Below are 18421 nucleotides of genomic sequence, written 5' to 3' on the forward strand. Positions count from 1 at the left end.
TCTGCGAGTCTTTTGAGGTTGCCGAGGTAAACAACCAGCTTATAAACACTCAGGCTATGTTGTTATCTCATACTGTTTGGCTCAGTTTGCATAAATTTTATTTTACATGTATGGCAAACCCATGATATTGTTCAGAGGGCTGCAATGTTTTCCCGCCCTGAAATAAACTAAAGAAACTTTCAAGCAACAACACATTCTCCTTGGCAAGTACCGGTACCTCATTTTTTGGGGGTGGGAGGTATTATATAGGAATTAATTAAATATTGGGGCAAGGTAGGGTGGGGAAGAAACTCTGCATTCTAATCCAGAGCCCAGTTTATAGGACAATGCCCAGACGCATTCCACGCAAGTGTAAAAACACCGAATTGCAGCATTAGACATAGGATGCGAAACCTCCAGAGGGGAACAAAGGTGGCTTGGCGATGCCACATCCCAGAATTGCCTTCACAAAAGACCCTTCCCTCATCCCCTTTTTGGAGCTTTCACGCTACTCGTTTGCTTCCAGTTAGCATCCAAAACACCCTGTAGAGACAAAAGGTTGTGCCTAATAACAAGTTACACCTTTCGCTAGCGTGCAAAGGCGCGACCGTCGGCTCAGGCTCAGGAATGGCACTTTCTTCCTCGTCACTCAGTTTCGACCCTTTTTTGGGGGAGGCTCCCCTGTTTTTTTGATTGTCTTGAAATTAACAGCACGTAAGTGGATCGAGCCATGGAAAACGAGTGGCTGACCCAGCTGATGCAAACGGGTGGACGAACAGAACGACGCCTTCAGAATCAGGTTTCACGAATCCAGCATTCAACCCAATCTGTTGTCGGCTGCCAAATTTAGGCTTAAATTTGACGTCCAAAAACGCAGTGCAAAAAGATAAAATAAAATAAAATAAATCTGTTGTCGTCCATCTAATTTAGGCTTAATTTTGACGTTTAAAAAATGCAGTGCAAAAAAATAAATAAAATAAAATAAATCTGTTTTCGTCCGTCTAATTTAGGCTTAATTTTGACGTTCAAAAATGCAGTGGAAAAAAAGAAAAAAGCATATTATGACGTTTTGTCAAACACTAAGGTAACTCGGACACCTTTGAAATTAAACCAATTTGGAAATTTACGAGCTTCTTCTTTTTTCCTTGTCCATGTGTTTCACGTTGACAAAATATTGAATTGTGAAATCCAGAGCTTGGGGGGGAGGAAGGAAAAAGGCAATTTGGTCCAGCATCTGCAGGTAAACAAAAGATTTGAGCCCTGAGGAGATGTTTCCTGGTTGGTTCAGCTTCCAGCTTTCTGTCCAGCTGTTAAGCTTCTGTTCAGCTCTCCCACCTTCATCTCTGAGTTTGTGGATGCAGAGCTGTGAGTATCGCTGTAGACATCTGAAATGGGAACACACCATCAGTATCTGTAATACCAATTTAACTTTTAGAAATAAATTTCGGCCCCTTACATGTTCTTCCTGGTTATTGATGATTTACCAACATCATTCATTTCTCTAAAAAGCGTGGCTAAAGGACATTTTACGGCATGTGCCTTCTGCCAGATGAATCCCAGCAACTGGTTAGGTCCCACAGACTCGGTCTTCTCCAGATCCCGTCAACTAGACGATGGACCTAGGGGAAGAGCTTTCTCTGTAGGGGCCCCGGCCCTCTGGAATCAGCTCCTCCCGGAGATTTGCACTGCCCCCACCCTCCTCGCCTTCCGTAAAAAAGATCTATTTATGTCACCAGGCTTGGAGCCACTAGACTCTAGCCCAGGGGTCCCCAAACTTTTTACACAGGGGGCCAGTTCACTGTCCCTCGGACTGTTGGAGGGCCGGACTATTAAAAAAACCTATGAACAGATTCCTATGCACACTGCACATACCTTATTTCTTTCTCTCTCACTCACTGCCTTTCTCTCTCTCTCTTGCTTTCTTTCTCTCTCTCTCTCGCTTTCTTTCTCTCTCTCTCTTGCTCACTTTCTCTTGCTTTCTTTCTCTCTCTTGCTCTTTCTGTCTCTTTCTCACTCTCTCTCTTGCTATCTCTCTTCCTCCCTCCCTTTCTCTCTCCCTCTGTTTCTCCCCCTTCCTTCCTTTCCTCCCTCCCTTCCCTCCTTCTTTCCTTCCTCTCCACTTCTCTTTCCCTCGCTTTTTCCCTTCTCTTTCCCTTCTTTCTCTCCACTTCTCTCTCTCTCTTTTCCCTCTTTCACCCTCCCTCTTCTCTCCCCGCGGAGGACTCACCCGACAAGCCTCCACCCTCTGACTCCGGACTCCCAGTCAATCCCCATTCAGAAAACAGGAGCTAGCAACTCAAAGAGAAGGAGGCGGGTGTGTGTGTGTATGTGTTGTGCCCAGCTCAGCTTTCGGCAAGCCTTACTTTACCTCGGGTGAGATGAGATTGAGGGGGACGTTCTTACTGCTTTACCAGTGCGGCCTTGGAAAAGACCCACGGGCCAGATAAATGGCCTAAACAGGCCGCATGTGGCCCGCGGGCCGTAGTTTGGGGACCGCTGCTCTAGCCCCCTGGCCGACAAATGTAGTATGTTTAAATGTGTGAATGGTAATGGATGCTTTTAAATCTGTTAGTGTTTTTTAAAGTTTTTGGTTATATTAATTGGATTTTTAAAGTTATGTATACTGTATATTGTTTTTCGACATATTGTGAGCCGCCCCAAGTCCTCGGAGAAGGGCAGCATACAATAATTTAATAATAATAATAATTTATTAGATTTGTATGCCGCCCCTCTCTGAAGACTCGGGGCGGCTCACAACAATAATAAAACAGTGTGACAATGTAAACAAATCTAATATTTAAAAAAGCATCTAAAAACCCCTCATTTAAAAACCATGAAACACAAGCATTCCATACATAAAACTATAAAAAGCCTGGGGGAGATGTCTCAATTCCCCCATGCCTGGCGATATAGGTGGGTCTTAAGTAGTTTGCGAAAGACAAGGAGCATGGGGGCAGTTCTGATCTCTGGGGGGAGTTGATTCCAGAGGGCCGGGGCCACCACAGAGAAGGCTCTTCCCCTGGGGCCCGCCAGACGACATTGTTTAGTTGACGGGACCCGGAGAAGGCCAACTCTGTGGGACCTCATCGGCCGCTGGGATCCAATAAACAAATCCAACAAACAAACAAATAAATAAATACATAAATAATTTTAGGTCTATTAACTTTGAAGACAGAATCTGAAAACAATAGATTATTCCATGAAGATAACAAGGCAGGTAAGATTTTGGGATTTGGCTTTAAAAAGCAATTTTGTTGAGGGGTGGGGCTGGATGAGGATGGATGAAAAAAGCCTTGTGGCTTATTGATGTTGTTACTAATAATAAAATAATAATAATTTATTAGATTTGTATGCCGCCCCTCTCCGAAGACTCGTTGGTTAATTTGAGACACCTATCTACAATCCTCTCAAGCCTGGAATATTAATGAGCCCATAGTTCACCAATGCTCTGTCTTCTCAAAGAAACAATATGCCAGATTTTTTTTTTTTACTGTTTAGGAATGCAGAATTAAATTCAAGGTGTTGGTTATGACCTATAAAGCCCTTCATGGCATCGGACCAGAATATCTCCGGGACAGCCTTCTGCCGCACGAATCCCAGCGACCGGTTAGGTCCCACAGAGTTGGCCTTCTCCGGGTCCCGTCGTCTAAACAATGTCATTTGGCGGGACCCAGGAGAAGAGCCTTCTCTGTGGCAGCCCCAACCCTCTGAAACCAGCTCCCCCCAGATATCAGAGTTGCCCCCACCCTCCTTGCCTTTTGCAAGCTCCTTAAAACCCACCTCTGTCGTCAGGCATGGGGGAATTGAATTTTTTCCCCTTCCCCCTAGGCTTATAGAATTTATACATGGTATGTTTGTTGGTATGATTGGTCTCTTAAATTGGGGTTTTTTAGATTACTTTTTTTTAATATTAGATTTGTTACATTGTTTTCTTTATTGTTGTTAGCCGCCCCAAGTCTTTGGAGAGGGGCGGCATACAAATCTAATAAATTATTATTATTAATTATTATTATTTATTCCCCGCACAAATAAAACAAAACATTACGGACGAGAAGAGGTAAATAAATAAATAAATAAATAAATAAATAAATAAATAAATAAATAAATAAATAAATAAATAATGAATGAATGAATGAATGAATGAATGAATAAATAAATAAATATTAGAAACATAAAACTTTTCAAACGTTGCTCTTGGCTTACCTGAATTGCTGATTCTACAACTGCTGTTGGCTTCACTTTCTGCTGGTTGTAACAGACTGGAAGGTATCCAGTCTGTTTTTTCCGAAACTAGCTTCTTCACTAACCTGTGTTTGGAGGGGGAAAAAAAATATTTTCCTTTCTCTCCCCCACATTTCATCCGCAGCTGGTACTATATGTAACAGTGATGACGAACCTTTTTTGGTTCGCCTGCCAAAAGGAAGTGCCCCCCACATACATGCGCAGATCCTCACAATGCCCCCTGTGCATATATACAATCCCGCCCCCCGTGCATGTGAACAGATGTCACTGAAGCCTGGGAGAGTGAAAAAAATGGCCAAACAGGCAAACCGGAAATTCGGAAAAACGGACTTCCGGTTTGGCCATTGTGCTGTTTTTTTGCACTCTGGAGGCTTTAGGAAGCTTTTCTGAATCCTCTGGAGTGCAAAAAAGCAGCACAACGGCCAAACCGGAAGTCCGTTTTTCTGAACTTCCAGTTGGCCCGTTTTAGATTAGATTAGATTAGATTTATTGGATTTATATGCCGCCCCTCTCCGCAGTCTCGTGGCGGCTCACAACAATGGTAAAAAAACAGTACATAGTAACAAATCTAATATTTAGCCATCTAAATTACAGTTTTAGGTTAAAAAGCCCCCCCAAAAAAGAAACCCCAAAATATAAAAAACAAGCACACAATCAAATCATACACAAAAACTACATGGGCAAGGGGGAGATGTTTCAATTCCCCCATGCCTGACGGCAGTTTTAGGGTTAGGGAGCTTCCCTAAAGCCTCCGGAGGGTGAAATATCCTTCCCCAAGGCTGAAAATCATCTGGCCAGCGCACATGCACGCTGGAGCTGGCATAGGACAACATCCCATGTGCCCTTCACTATGGCTCTCCGTGCCACCTGTGCCACGCATGCCATAGGTTCGCTGTCAGTGGTATATAGCATGCATGCAATCTGAGTTAATATAGGATTTTAATAAAGTTAGTCTACATAAAAGTACTTCTTGCAGAAAACAATCAGAGGTTGGAAAATGTTCAGAGACAATTACTGTATTTTTTGGAGTATAAGATGCACCTTTTTCCTCCCTAAAAGAGGCTGATAATTTGGGTGCGGCTTTTACTCTGAATGTAGCTTTTTTTCAGCCCTAACTAGCTGCTAAAGATCTTCCCAGCTCTTACCTTGCAGGCTCTTTCATTGTTACTCTCTGCGAAGAATGTTTTCCAAGCCCTAAGTCTTTGCAGCGTTTTTTTCATTGCTCTAATTTGCTCCGAATAAGTTTCTTTCCAGGTGCTAATGTTGTTTGTTTGTTTGTTTGTTTGTTTGTTTGTTTGTTTGTTTGTTTATTTATTTATTTATTTATTTATTTATTTATTTATTTATTATTTAGATTTGTATGCCGCCCCTCTCCACAGACTCGGGGCGGCTCACAGTAAGACACAACAATTCATAACAAATCCAAATAACTACAAAAGTGAGAATAAAGAAGCCTTCTTACGGGAAGAAAATAGTTTAGAAAAAATAATAAGTGAAAAGATAAATGAAAGTAAAGCACAAGCCGGTAATATATATAGAATGCTATTGCAAATGGAAGAAGAAGCAACCAAAAGTTTAACAAGATGTTGGCAGAATGATTTACAAATAGATGAAAGAGAAATGAAAGAAACAATAGAAAATATATACAAGATTAAAAATACGAGAGTTAGAGAGATGAGAAGAAAAATCTTACATAAATGGTATTATACACCTGTACAAATTGCACACTTCCAGGGGAAAGAGAAGGGCAAATGTTGGCACGGGTGCCAGAAAAAAGGAATTTTTATGCATATGATCTGGGAGTGTGCAGAAATTCAGAAATTCTGGAATGTAGTCCAGAATGAAATTAATAAAACGTTAAACATTAACTGGATTATTACAAAAGAAATAGCAATTTTAATTAAACATAGGGAACTAGGAGAATTTAAGGAAATTAAAACCGCAGCATTGGAAAGTGCTCAAGCGGTGATGGTATTAGGATGGAAAGATTCTACAAAATGGACAGTACAAAATTGGTACTGGTATATGGTGGATCACATACATTTTGAAATTATGGAAATAAGATTAAATAATTTTGATGAGAATAAATTGGAGAAGCTGATGGTGCGATGGAACAAGGTAAAAGACTATATGTTAAGTAGAATCTGTGATGTAAATATGAAAAATAAATTACAATCACTCTTTCAGTAATATTTGTTCAAGATAGAGCCAAGGATTAATAGATAGATAAATAAGTAAAAAATTTTGAATCCTCTTGTAGGGGTGGTGGGGGTGATGGGGGGGGTGTTGTTAGGTGACGGGCACATGCACTGTGCACTGTTATATGTTTGTTTTATGTAAACCTATAAAACCAATAAAAATTAATTTTTAAAAAAAAAACAAAAAAACAAATCCAAATAACTTTAAAATTTTTAAAAAGAACCCCATTTTTCTAACAAACACACACACAAACATACCATGCATAAATTGTACATGCCCGGGGGAGGTGTTTCAGTTCCCCCATGCCTGATGACAAAGGTGGGTTTTAAGGAGTTTACAGAAGGCAGGGAGAGTAGGGGCAGTTGGTTCCAGAGAGTCAGGGCCGCCACAGAGAAGGCTCTTCCCCTGGGGCCCGCCAACCGACATTGTTTAGTTGACGGGACCCGGAGAAGGCCCAGCTTTTACTGGCTCTTACTGGCTTGCAAGCTCTTTCATTGTTACTCTCTCTGAAAAGTTATTTTAAAGCCTTAACCAGGGGATAAAATAATGTGCTGGCTATGAACACTAGCCAGATGAATACCTGGTAAGCAGATCCCCCCCCCCCCTATTTTCCTCCCAAAAACTAAGGTGCGTCTTAAACTCCGAAAAATATGGCAATTATAAATTCATCTAACATCTTTAAAGATTTTTTTTCCTTCCAGGCAATCACTTCTTCATTCCTTCCTTCCTTCTCCTTCAATTTCTGTCTTTTCAAGATTCAGCCGAGAACCCAGGGGAAAGCATTTTTCTCCCTTTAAGTATGATTTAAAAACTGTATGAGCAGGTTTATATCATTTACTTACCATTGTCCATTCTCTCCTTCCTGAATAAATTGCACTAGATCACCCTCTTCTAAGGTGAGGGAGTCTGGGAAGCAGCTATCAAAACTCCCTTCTACCCGGTATATATTCGATCTCTAAAAATGAACGAAACCAAGTCACATGTAGTTATTCCCCAAAGTTGTCAGTGGTATTTTACTGATACATTGCAAATGTTCATTAATATTAGCCATGCTAGGAAAATAGAAATGTGGTATTAAAATATTATAAATATAAATAATAATAACAACAGCAACGACAACACATTTGGAAGGGACCTTGGAGGTCTTCTAGTCCAGCCCCCTGCTTAGGCAGGAAACCCTACACTACTTCAGACAGGTGGTTATCCAACATCTGCTTAAAAACCTCCAGTGTAGAGGCATTCACAACTTCTGGAGGCCAGTTGTTCCACTGATCAACCGTTCTGACTGTCAGGAAATTTCTCCTTAGTTCTAAGTTGCTTCTCTCCTTGTTCTACCCTCAGGTGCTTTGGAGAATAGGTTGACTTCTACTTCTTTGTGGCACCTCCTGAGATATTGGAACATGACTATCATGTCTCCCATGGTCCTGCTTTTCATTAAACTAGCCATGCCCAGTTCCTGCAACTATTCTTCATATCTTTTAGCCTCCAGTCCCCTAATCATCTTTGTTCCTCTTCTCTGCACTCTTTCTAGAGTCTCAACATCCTTTTTGCACCTTGGCGACCAAAACTGAATGCAGCATTCCAAGTGTGGCCTTACCAAGGTCTTATAAAGTGGTATTAACACTTCACGTGATCTTGATTCTATCCCTCTGTTAATGCAGCCTAGAACTGTGTTAGCTTTTTTGGCAACTACTGCATACTGCTGGCTCATATTTAAATGGTTGTCCACTAGGACTCCAAGATCTCTCTCACAGTTACTACTGTTATGCGATGTTCCACATTTACTGTACCTGTGCGTTTTGTTTTTCTTGCCTAAATGTAGAACCTTATTTTTTTCACCATTGAATTTTATTTCGTTAAATAGCACCCATTGTTCAAGTTTGTCAAGATCCTTCTGTATATCTTCTGGAGTGTTGGCTATTCCTGCCAGTTTGGTGTCATCTGCAAATTTGATAAGTTCCACATCTATCCCCCCAATCTGAAAGAATGACCTACAAATATTTGGTACAGCAGTGACTGCATTTTAATTTCTGCAATAGCATGTGGGGATGACTTTGGGAGACAGGAGAAAAAAACCATGGGCTAGACCAGTGATGGCGAACCTTTTTTGGTTCATGTGCTAAAAGGGTGTTTGTACATGTGCTAGCATGCATAGACCTGCCCCCCCTTTCCCCCCCGCGCATCACACGCACCCCGTGCTGCCCCTGCGCAGGTGTACAATCCTCCTTTGTCCCTGTGCATGTGAACAGGCCTCACTGAAGCCCGAGATGGTGAAAAAATGGGCAAACGGCAAATTGGAAGTTTGGAAAAACAGATTTCCAGTTTGCCCATTGTGCTGTTTTTTGCTCTCCGGAGGCTTCAGAGGAAGTTTCCTGAAGCCCCGGAGTGCAAAAAACAGCCCAACGGGCAAACTGGAAGTCCATTTTCCGAACTTCCGGTTTGTCCGTTGTGCTGTTTTTTGCACTCTGGAGGCTTCAGAAATGAAGTTTCGCAGAGAGGTGAGTGCAAACGTGTTGGGTGCGCGCACGCCCACGCCGGCCTCAGGATCCCGCTACTGTTAGGAAAAAGTAAGCGGAGCCCTTCACTGCACCTGACCCAAAACCATCTTGGAAAAAATCCTGTAGCCCTGAATTGGTTTTTTTGGGTTTTTTGAGGCGACTAAATCTTGGATAAAGGTCAGAAGAATGTTACCTACATTAGAAGGTTGGCTGTCTTCTTCCAGATCTGAGGAGTTTGAGAGGTCCTCCATGCTGGATGGAATGGCTTCGAAGTCCTCAAATGTATCTAGCGATGGCATCTGTCTGCTAGGCCAACCTTCATTTTTAAAAAAAACAAGCCCAGAACACAACAGTTGACATTATCTCCTGTCGCGTGTTAGATGTCAAATCAAATTTGATCTGATTTAGATAAGATAAAAGGAATCCTGTAAAAATAATAACAACTGTAGCCCCAATTTCAACTCCGCAAATCAGCATTTCATGCCTTCAATTGCTCAGAGGTTTATTTATTTATTTTATTTATTTATTCGGTTTTTTATGCCGCCCTTCTCCTTAGACTCAGGGAGGCTTACAACATGTTAGCAATAGCACTTTTTAACAGAGCTAGGCTATTGCCCCCACAATCCAGGTCCTCATTTTACCCACCTCGGAAGGATGGAAGGCTGAGTCAACCTTGAACCGGTGATGAGATTTGAACCGCTGACCTGCAGATCTACAGTCAGCTTCAGTGGCCTGCAGTACTGCACTCTACCCACTGTGCCACCTCGGTTCCTGAGTTGATGGAGTTTCTATGTACTGCTCAGCCTTAGTGCCTAGGTCTAGCTACATTCCCGTTTTTTCCCCCTTCATTTCTTGATGAAGAACATTAGCCACTTTCTCCTTTGACTCTAGTGGTGTTTAATAATATGCATATATTTATTAAAGTAATGGGCCCCACACAGAACCACTGGGATCCGGTAGGTCTTTTTAGTGGGCTTCGGAAACCAGTACGGGTGGGTGCACGCCCGACAAGTATGCATGCCCCCCGATGCGAGATTTAGCTTCTGTGCATACGCTCGAAGCCAAATCTCATGTGGGGATGCTCACGCAGGTGAGATTTTGGCAATTTTTGCCTCTTTTTGGCTTCTGAGCATGCAAAAATTGACGAAATCTCACCTGTGTGAGCATCTGGTAGGAAAAGGTACTGGTACCGTATTTTTCAGACTATAAGACGCACTGGTATATAAGACGCACCAAGGTTTCAAAGAGGTAAGCAAGTAAGAAAAGCTTTTGTGTCCCCCCTCCCCAAGCCCCCAGGAGCACTTTGCAAACTCCCAAACCCTCTGCATGCCCCATTTTTTGCAAAAACTGGCCCATTTTTCACCCGTTTTTTTGTGGGCAGAGGGTTTGGGAGGCCTGCAGAGAGCTCCTGGAGGCTGGGGGAAGGCAAAAACACCCTCATTTTTGTGAAAAATGGCCCTTGTTTCAAAACTGGAGGTATTTTTGCCTTCCCCCAGGAGCACATTGCAGGCCTCCCAAACCCTCAGCACACCCCTATTTTTGTGAAAAATGGGCCCATTTTTTTTTGCAAAACTGGGATGCGGGAGCGGAACTTCAGGAGGCCAAAAATGGCTGTATTTGGTATATAAGACGCGCTGACAGTTCCACTCTCTTTTTTTGGGGGGGGGAAGGTGTGTCTTATACTCCAAAAATATGGTCATTTAATTCTTTGATGAAATAATTTATATTTTAAATAATGCTAATTTGATGCTTTTCCCCCCCTCAACAGAGGACAAGGAGAAGCCATACAAACAAGGAAAACAATCATCATTATTTGTTTTTTAAAAAGATGGCGGCGTGCATGGACTGGCACAGATAGAACCTACAAAAAGATATTGACAAAATTGAACGGGTCCAAAGACGGGCTACAAGAATGGTGGAAGGTCTTAAGTATAAAACGTATCAGGAAAGACTTAATGGACTCAATCTGTATAGTCTGGAGGACAGAAGGGAAAGGGGGGACATGATCAAAACATTTAAATATATTAAAGGGTTAAATAAGGTCCAGGAGGGAAGTGTTTTTAATAGGAAAGTGAACACAAGAACAAGGGGACACAATCTGAGGTTAGTTGGGGGAAAGATCAAAAGCAACATGAGAAAATATTATTTTACTGAAAGAGTAGTAGATCCTTGGAACAAACTTCCAGCAGACGTGGTAGATAAAACCACAGTAACTGAATTTAAACATGCCTGGGATAAACATATATCCATCCTAAGATAAAATACAGAAAATAGTATAAGGGCAGACTAGATGGACCATGGGGTCTTTTTCTGCCGTCAGACTTCTATGTTTCTATGATCCGTGAAGCCAAAATTACATCGCCAGCGGGTCGCTAACGGTTTGGCTGATCTGGTCCGAACCAAGAGGAAATCACCCCTGGACTTGTCCAATTATTAATATTTGGATCGGAGACTTCCAGATGGCCCCAGAGACTGTGAGCATCCCTGGGAAGTTGGGGGGAAAACAACATCCCAGAAGAAGACAATAGCCAAGAATTTTCAGCAACGTTGCCAAGAAAACGACACTGAGACCATGAAGTCACCATGAAGTCAAACACTCTGAAGAATTTACGATTTTTTAAAACGGGGAGAAAGAAAACAGAGGATGGATGAATAGAATAAAAATGAAGTCGAAGGTACAAAAAAAAAGTTTAGGAGGTCAATAAGAAATAAAAATGATTTTTATGCTTTAATTAATCAAGCACATTTAAGAATCTAGCACAGTGGTTCTCAACCTTGGGGTTCGGAAGTTCACTTAACCATTTCTTTTTAAAAAAAATTTAAATTTAAAACAAAACAGACATATAAAAACACACAAACATAAAAGAAAAATACACGTATCTGGGATGATATATAGAGATTCACTTAACAACTATGGCAAGAAATGTCATCAAATGAAGCAAAATTCACTCTAATTTAGCAACAGAAATTTTGGGCTCAGTTGTGGGCATAGGTCAAGGACTACCTGTACCTCAACAAGCTGGACTTGGATAAGTAATCACAATATATCAGTGGTTCTCAACCTGGGGGTCAGGACCCCTTTGGGGGTCAAACGACCATTTCACACGGGTCGCCTAAGACCAAAGACAAATTCCCCATGGTGTTAGGGACTAAAGTTTCTATTCTGGCACCCTGGAACATATTTTTACAATCCGACCAATCAGGCGTTTACAGTGGGAGTGTCCCTCTGACCTTCCTGCCAATCAGCTTAAAGCTCTGTTGGGAGAATTGGCGCTAGACTTAGGGTTGAGGGTCACCACAACATTGACAATGACAATCATTAAGTGTTGCACCACATGATTCTTGACAAATGTATCTTTTTCTTTTATGTACGCTGAGAGCATCTGCACCAAGACAAATTCCTTGTGTGTCCAATCACACGTGGCCAATAAAATTCTATTGTATTCTATTCTATTCTAAAAGAGTTTCAGTCCATTTCATGGGGCTAACCCAGAATACATTTTCTTCGTACCAGATCCTTTTTCTCCAAAGAGGTTCTCAAGTGCCTGAGAGCACCTGATCTCAAAAAGAATACTCCGGTTTGTTTTTACCTGTCTGTGAAGCTGATCTGGGTACCATTCTTGCAGAGGAAAGGGCGTTGGAGTTAGCTTGAGCCAAGAGGGTGCTTTCAAAGGCATCTGGGATAGGAAGCAGAGTATTCTGTCATTTTAAAAATGCTGGTTGGCATCCACCTTAAAGATGAAATGGTGAGCATGCAAACTTTCCTTCACAAATATCAAAGATTGTGCTTCAGGAAAACAGGTCTCTTCTTACTCTGCATCAGTGGAGACTGCAGATCAGGGGTCCACTTGAAGTCCACAAGTCTTAAAGTTACCAAGGTTGGGGACCACTGGTTTTGAGGGCTCAACAGACTTGAGAAAGGCATCTGACATTTTCATGGAGAACTTGTGGTGTCACCAACAGAACTTTCCTACCACTAGAGGGAGCAGCGATATTAAAACTCTCCCCTGTTAGAATACTTTTTATATCCTCTTCCACACGAAGTGATTGCTACAATTTTTACGTTTTTGGATTTAAAAGAAAATATAAAAATCTCCTAGAAGTTAGCTATTTGAACATGGAAAGCATGCAGTCAAAACCCCAGAATAGGACACTGTTTAGAATCAATCAGGTGAATCTCTATCCACCAGAATTATTTCCCTTTTATATTCTGATGAGATGCCATCAAAGGAATGCCAACACATTCCCCGTGATTACTGATGAGAAAATTAAATAAGATTAGCATTCATCAAGCACAGCACAGGTTAAAAGACTGGTGCTACAGGTAAGCATGCAATCAAAGTCACTAGAAGTTAGCAGTCTCGAAGACAGAAGAAGGCGAAGTTGCATTCATTGAAATGTGAGCGTTGGAGATGGAGAAGATTAAGAACAGGTAAAAGTAGCAAGAATTGAAGTGTGAAGAAAAGTAGATATCTTTTAGGCTGAGGCTGCCTTTGATTTCAGGGTTTCATGTAAAAAAAAATGGTATGGAGACAGGGCAAGAACTCTGATTGATTACCGTATTTTTTTGGAGTATAAGATGCACAGGAGTATAAGAAGCACCTTAGTTTTGGGGGAGGAAAATACCGAAAAGAATCTGCATACATATTCATCTGGCTAGCGTCCTTAGTTTGGTCAGCTTCAGCACATTATTTTATCCCCTGGTTAGGGCTTTAAAAAAACCTTATTTGGAAAGAGTAACAATGAAAGAGCTTGCAAGCTGGTAAGAACTGGGGACATCGTTAGCACCTGGAAAAAAACATTTGGAGCAAGTAGAGCAATGAAAAAAAAATTGCAAAGACTTAAGGCTTGAAAAACATTATTTGCAGAAAGTAACAACGAAAGAGCTTGCAAGCCGGTAAGAGCTGGGAACATTGTTAGCACCTGGTTAGGGCTGGAAATAAACTTATTTGGACCAATGGGGGGGGGGGAGAAACCCTGCAAAGACTTAGGACTTGGAAAACATTCTTTGCAGAGAATAACAATGAAAGAGCATGCAAGGTAAAAGCTGGAAAGATTGTTAGCAGCTAGTTAGGGCTGGGGGGGAGAAGCTACATTCAGAGTATAAGATGGACCCAAATTATCAACCTCTTTTAGGGAGGAAAAAATGTGTCTTATACTCCAAAAAATATGGTACATTTTTTTAAAGAACAAAAAATACATCAATTTAACTAATTGATATGTTCCGTTCTGAAGAAACGTCTTGGACAAGAAGCGAAACATTTTCAAGGAAAAACAGTCCATTCCCATTGAGTTGCCTCTTGAAAAAGCATCTTTGAGTGCTCAGAGATAGATACGGCAGACAATACAATGACTGACAGTACAACAAAGCTCATCTGACATGGAGATTTACAGAATGGTTTGAAATGTTACGAGGGTGACGTTAGAAAAGGACAACCTAGAAGTCAACCAGCATGCATGGATTTGGGAGCTGTACCTTCAAAACCGAAAGGAGTTGGGTCACTTTTGATTTCATGCCTCTTGACTTTAACCGCAGGAACAAGGGGACCTGTGCAAAGTTTGCAGATAATAAAGTTTGGAAATACGGTTAGATGATGCCAGGCCTGTCCTCTTGGCATGGAAAAAAGGTTTTAGAAGCACAATGTTGTGAAATTGGCAGAAAACTACCCAATTGTTTCATCCTGGGTCTATGCAGTTTGCAAACAAAGGAGGAATCCACATGCTGATATTTCACATCAATCTTTTTATATAGGAAGCATCATTTACACAAGCCAAATTCATGCATGTGACTTCATCTTGGCAGCTTCTCAGTGAGAGGAGATAACAGATAACAGTCCGGTGGCTAGGCTGCTGCCGAAGACCAAAGCTAATTGCAAATTCCTTTATGAGATAAGGAGTCTCCAATTTCATTAACTTACAGTTGCAGCTTTTCAGATGCTCTGCAGACAAGGGACTTTTATTCCAAGGATTTTTAATAGAGAAATAACAGTTGGCTAGCGTAACATGGCTGGAACCCCAAACATCAACTGACTCCATTACAAAACAGTGAAACTCCACCCGGAATTTCCCATCAGCCACCCTTAAATACCTATGGGGAGTGGTCAATAATTCCCTAGAGTTAATAAACTGCAGACTACTTCCTTTTCCCATACAAGTATTCTTGTCCTTTTCTTAGTCTTCTAAAGCGGGCATCTAATAAAGGATCATGGTCTTCCTCCTCCTCTAAATCAGACTCTACTATCATTGGCATATCTGCCACATCTGGTGGTCCTTCAGGTTCATCCAGGTCTATTTCTCCCTCACTTTCACTCTGCATCAGCTGGCAAAACCACTGGCCCAGGGTACCAAGATGGGCCTGGCTCATCCTCCTCAAAATCTATCATTACCAGAGTTGGTCAAGGACTACTCACAACACCAATGCTTTGCTTTTATAAATTGCTAGCTGAACACCTGGACTCTGCTAGAAAACTGTATGATCGGGCTTGATAAATCCACACCTACAGCTTGAAAATTAATGAGTAGTTATGATCTCCTCTCCCCTTCTCTCCTCAGCCTTTCTGGCTTAGCTCAACTGCTCCATAGTAAAGCTGCTTGCTGCTGTAAAAGTAAAACTGAAACTGAAACTCCTTTGCTTGTGTTTTGCATTTGGAACGGATTGATTTTTAGGTGGGGAGGGGGAGTAGAACTCCTTAGCATCAGAGCGTGTTAATAATAATATAGGAAATAGTAATGGTCATTTTGAAAAATCCTTTCTTAGTGGGCACCTAGAAGCCAAGAGGAACATACATGGCAAATTTGAAGTTTGTAGGCTTCACGGTTCTGGAGATTTTGTGATGGCGTATGAGTGCCATTGGCTTTTATATAGAGAGATTTCTGCTTATTGAAAGAACTATAGAAGTGATGGTGAACCTTTTTCGGCTCAGGTGAGATAGCCTGTGCGATAACATGCACACGCGTGTGCCCAAACACATAATGGAATGCACTGCACATGCGTACAATCTCCCCGCTGTCCCATGTGCATGTGCACAGGCCTCACTGAAGCTTCCAGACTTCCAGCCCATTGAGCTGTTTTTTGCTTTCTCCAAGGTTCAGGAAATATTATTATTATTATTATTATTATTATTATTATTATTATTATTATTATTATTATTAATTAGATTTGTATGCCACCCTTCCTCAAAGACTCGGGGCGGCTCACAAGATACAATACAAAACAATCCGTACAACAAATCTAATTAATTAAAAACTGCAAGCTAAAATCCCAATATATTTAAATCACTCAACCAATTCAGTCACAGCCACACATCACATTTAGTAGACAGTGGGCTTAATCTAATTGCCCCGTACATTATCTACTATATGTAAGCTCCATTTTTGCTACCCTCACTGTGTGTGTCCCCCTCCCCGTGTGGGCAGCAGCCCATGACTGGTGCAACTACACCAGGAGTGGGCAGCAGGCAGGACGGGGTGGAAGGCCAGTTCCACCAGCGGAAATGAAGATGCATGCGCCGCTCCAGCTAATTGGCGGCTGTCACTTCCAGGTTTACTGGTCTCGGCTCAACTCTCCTTTTTCCCCCTGCTGCTGCTGCTGCTGCGCTCCTTGCTTTTTTCCTCTTTCCTCCTTCCTGGCCTCGGACGAGCTTCCTTCTCTCCTGCCCAGCTCCCCTCCAGCCTCCCGCGGCCGCCTCCCGCCTGAGGTGCAAGCAGAAGGCGTGGGTGGAAGCGATACTGGCAGCATTTATGCTCCTGGCAGCGCCCGTTTGCCTAGCAGCTCAGCCTAAGCTGGGGGGCGACCCAGGAAGGAGAATGCAGGAAACGCGAAGCAAATTGTCACCCGAGTGAGGGTAAGTTGTAAGTCGAGGACTTAACAGTTCACTTGAATGATGATGATCGTTCAAGCCATTCCCACCTGGTCACATAGCCGGCAAGCCGCACCTACCCAGTCACATGACCATTAAGCCACATCCACAAAATAAGCCACACCCACAGTGTGGCAGTAAAATTTTTAGCTGCTCATTACTGAACTACACAAATGGCTGTGTTATTCCAATACTAAAACTCTTGCTACTACAGCAACCCATTTCTCCGGCCTTACAAAGCTCTGTTGTATAGTTTCAGCAGTATTTGCAGCAACGTATGTACAGGAAGTTAAGCACCTAGTGGATTAGTTAGTGTGTCCATACCTTTGGTTAGAGAAGATGTATTAGTTGTGGTGTTGATGGAGGAAGCTAAGGAAAATCTACGCGGGACGTCTCTTTCTTTAGACTCTGGATCTGGGAGAGCAGAAAGATGCAGGTTAAGGATGAGGTAGAAACGTGCAAAAAAAAATATGAATAAATTGAAAAGCAACTCTGCCCAGCCTCAGCGCCCTTCAGAGGACTTGGGCTTAAGTAGAATTTTCCTTAATCTTGATTCATAACATCTTATAGAATCTGCCCAGATTGCTGAATGCGCAGGAAACAAAATCTCGCGAGAGGATGCGCGCACGAGAGAGATTTCGGCAATTTTTTTCTTCCACACACGCACGGAATTTTTAAAAAATCGCCGGAATCTCATGCATCCAAATCCTCTTGCGAGATTTTGCATCCTGCATATGCGCAGAAGCAAAATCTCGCTGGGACGCGCAGGGCATTGGTAGCAGCGGTAAGTAGCCACCCCCGCCTGGTGTCGCTACTTATTGCAGTGCGTGAGGGATTGGGGGGAGGCGAGACAAAATCAAATGGGAATGAAGCCGCAACAGCGATGGTGGAGGGTGGAATGGCATGGAGGGAGGCGGTGGGGGCGTTTACCTTTGGGTAGAGCTCTGCGGTTGGAAAGCCCTTGTAATGTAAACCGCTTTCGAGCAAGAGCTGACCGCTCAAGGTTAAGGCTGGTGGAAGAATCGGCTAGGAGAGAAAGGCAGAGGGAGGAGAGAAGGAAGGCAAAAAAAAAAAAGGGGGTTAATTATGGCAGTTAAGGAAGACAGGCCAAGGTTCAAGCTTCAGGAAGAGGGAGGGCAAAGGATCAAGAATGGCTGGGCAGTTCGAGCCCAGGTCTGTGGAGCAGGGAACCAGGAAGGAAGAGGAACAGGCCAAGCCAAACCGATACTCTCATGCACAGGATAATGGGTTTTAGTAGCTGGGCTTCATTAGTGAGCAAAATGGAAAAGGAGGGTTGGGGGCAAATTTGCAATCCTGAAAGGACAAGTCAGCACACAGAAGACACGTGGGCCGCCAGACAACTGAGAGGCCCGGCGGCAGCGAAATCGGCAGTAGGGAAATCGGCGGTGGCACCGGAGGAGCACCTCCCAACGCTGACCAGCCCAAAACGTCGGCCCCCTTTGATGCTGCAGGTAGGTAGCTGCCCATCCATCGGAGGCACGCCCATGGCCACCGAGGGCTCCTCCCCAAGCGGCACCAGCACCGAAAAAAGACGGGTCCGGTGAGGGGGCTGAGCCTTGGCTGCCGCTGCCCAGATTGCACCTCCTGCCCCCACGGCAGCCAACAGAAGACACGTGGGCTGCC

At 42.8% G+C, this 18421-nt stretch overlaps 1 protein-coding gene across 6 annotated transcripts in view; it reads right to left on the bottom strand.

The window, feature by feature from the left end:
• Nucleotides 1-594: 594 nt before the first annotated feature.
• Nucleotides 595-18421, bottom strand: part of MCF2L2 (MCF.2 cell line derived transforming sequence-like 2) — a 219901-nt gene continuing 202074 nt past the window's right edge. For 3 of the 6 annotated variants that reach the window (XM_070753697.1, XM_070753695.1, XM_070753699.1), the window contains exons 27-33: nucleotides 17102-17191; nucleotides 14395-14466; nucleotides 12509-12595; nucleotides 9116-9234; nucleotides 7263-7375; nucleotides 4183-4286; nucleotides 595-1364 (exon numbers count right to left, since the gene is read on the bottom strand). In XM_070753697.1, the coding sequence (XP_070609798.1) occupies nucleotides 1264-1364; nucleotides 4183-4286; nucleotides 7263-7375; nucleotides 9116-9234; nucleotides 12509-12595; nucleotides 14395-14466; nucleotides 17102-17191 (686 nt within the window). In that variant the 3' untranslated portion in view covers nucleotides 595-1263. The remainder of the gene's footprint in view (nucleotides 1365-4182; nucleotides 4287-7262; nucleotides 7376-9115; nucleotides 9235-12508; nucleotides 12596-14394; nucleotides 14467-17101; nucleotides 17192-18421) is intronic. The other 3 variants (XM_070753698.1, XM_070753701.1, XM_070753700.1) reach the window with 3 other exon arrangements.

The sequence above is a fragment of the Erythrolamprus reginae genome, chromosome 5, assembly GCF_031021105.1.
Source record: "Erythrolamprus reginae isolate rEryReg1 chromosome 5, rEryReg1.hap1, whole genome shotgun sequence".
NCBI classification, from domain to species: domain Eukaryota; kingdom Metazoa; phylum Chordata; class Lepidosauria; order Squamata; family Dipsadidae; genus Erythrolamprus; species Erythrolamprus reginae.